This window comes from Entamoeba nuttalli (genome assembly GCF_000257125.1).
Source record: "Entamoeba nuttalli P19 unplaced genomic scaffold asmbl_9677, whole genome shotgun sequence".
In the NCBI taxonomy this organism is placed as follows: domain Eukaryota; phylum Evosea; order Mastigamoebida; family Endamoebidae; genus Entamoeba; species Entamoeba nuttalli.
Genome location: NW_008579768.1, coordinates 1,186 through 2,848, shown reverse-complemented (window position 1 = coordinate 2,848; position 1,663 = coordinate 1,186). Strand labels below are relative to the sequence as shown.

The following is a 1,663-nucleotide window of genomic DNA, read 5'->3' as shown; positions in this document are numbered from 1 at the left end:
TATTCTTTCATATTATTTTATTTCATTCTTGTAATATTCACTAATATATTTCTAATTCAAACACAACATCATAATTAGATAATAATTGATAATTCATTATTTGATTTTGTATTAATGTTTGTGTTGTGTTTATAACCTGCCACCTTTAAATCTGAACAACTGGCATTGTCAAAAATATTAAAACAAATATTATTGACTTTTATTATAAATTAGTTTGACTATGTGAAAGAATTGAATCAAGTGGTTTCAATTTATCTTCTATGGTAAATGGCAGATACAATTGACAATTCCACAAATGTAATTCTCCACATAAGTCATAATATCCTGCATGTCCATTAATTTTGGTTATTGTTGAAGGATTAGTTATATTTCTTTCTGGTACTTTTATATTTGTTTGGAAGTTTTCAAGACTCATATCTTTCATAACTATATTAGGAGGAACAGTTTTTTTTGAAATTATTATTGTGTTCTTTTTAGGTGGTGGGTTTGGAATCAAATATTCAAGAATCTCTTTTAACCAGTTTCCACAGTTTGTTCTGATAAAATATCTATCATAATTTTTACCATTAATGGTGACACGATTAATTATAGTATTAGGTGGTTTGTTTTCGTTCTTTGCTTTTTTTGATGACTTTGTTGATATATAAATTTTTTCTTTTCTAGCCTCTTCTTTACACCACTCTACAACCTCATTCATAATAGTATCATGAACATACCTACGTAAAGTCCTTGTAAAATATCTCTGGTTAATTGATTTATCTATCATTGGGATTACTTGTTTTTGAATTTCTTCTGCAGACAAAATTTTTCCACCAACCTCTACCGAACAAAAGTCTATTTGATTTCTTTTGTCAATATCTATTTTTTTGACGAATGGCTTAATAGTGACACTTCCATCTTTTAATAAAATGTAATAAATCAAAAACCCCCATTGTCCAAAAACATTTTCTTCATGGTTTTGTTTATGTCTCACATCATCACTAATTGTTTGATCTTCATTACTCTTTTTTTTTGGTTGTTTTACTTCCTTACCGCACATGACATCTGTTTATTCAGATAAATCTTAATATTCTTATTCTTCAAACTTGACGTGGCAATTCTTCTAAGAGATAAGTTTTTTACGTTTCATTCATAATTTAAGTTGATATAAATAAAAATGAAGCATCATTAATAAAGCCATTTCTTACTAATTGTTTTTTATTTAATAAATAATTCTATACTTATAAAAGAAATAATCTTTTATTCTGTTTCCAAACATCATTTTTAGTATAAAATTAGATTATTACTTTTTCTATTGAAGTTGATTTTTCTCTTTTTTTTCCCTTTTATTTAAACTTATTAAAGGAATTAAATAAATAAAATTGCTATTACTCAATCTATTCATTATAATAAGAAAGAAAATTGTTTATTGTTGTTAGCTTATTTTCTTTTCAAAATTTGGGTAATTCAAATAATTTGAATTTTTTTATAAATAAATTATCTTAAAATATTGAATAATTCATATAGTTTTAAATCTATTTTTTTGTAGTATTCATGCCTTTTAAATCAGGTTTAATAATTTCAGTTTTTTTCTATTAAAAATATTGTTTTGTATTATATTACCTTTTGTGTTTATCATATCTTTCATAAAACATATTGTATTTTTTGGTTTTTCTTCTCCTAT

The 1,663-nt window shown here is 24.1% G+C and overlaps 1 protein-coding gene across 1 annotated transcript; it reads right to left on the bottom strand.

Annotated features, from left to right (window-relative positions):
* Window positions 1-202: 202 nt before the first annotated feature.
* ENU1_203890 (hypothetical protein) lies at window positions 203-1,039 on the bottom strand (the record flags this gene model as incomplete). Its single annotated transcript, XM_008862194.1, has 1 exon — window positions 203-1,039. The coding sequence occupies one exon, from the start codon at window positions 1,037-1,039 to the stop codon at window positions 203-205; it is 837 nt and encodes a 278-aa protein (XP_008860416.1).
* Window positions 1,040-1,663: the final 624 nt, after the last annotated feature.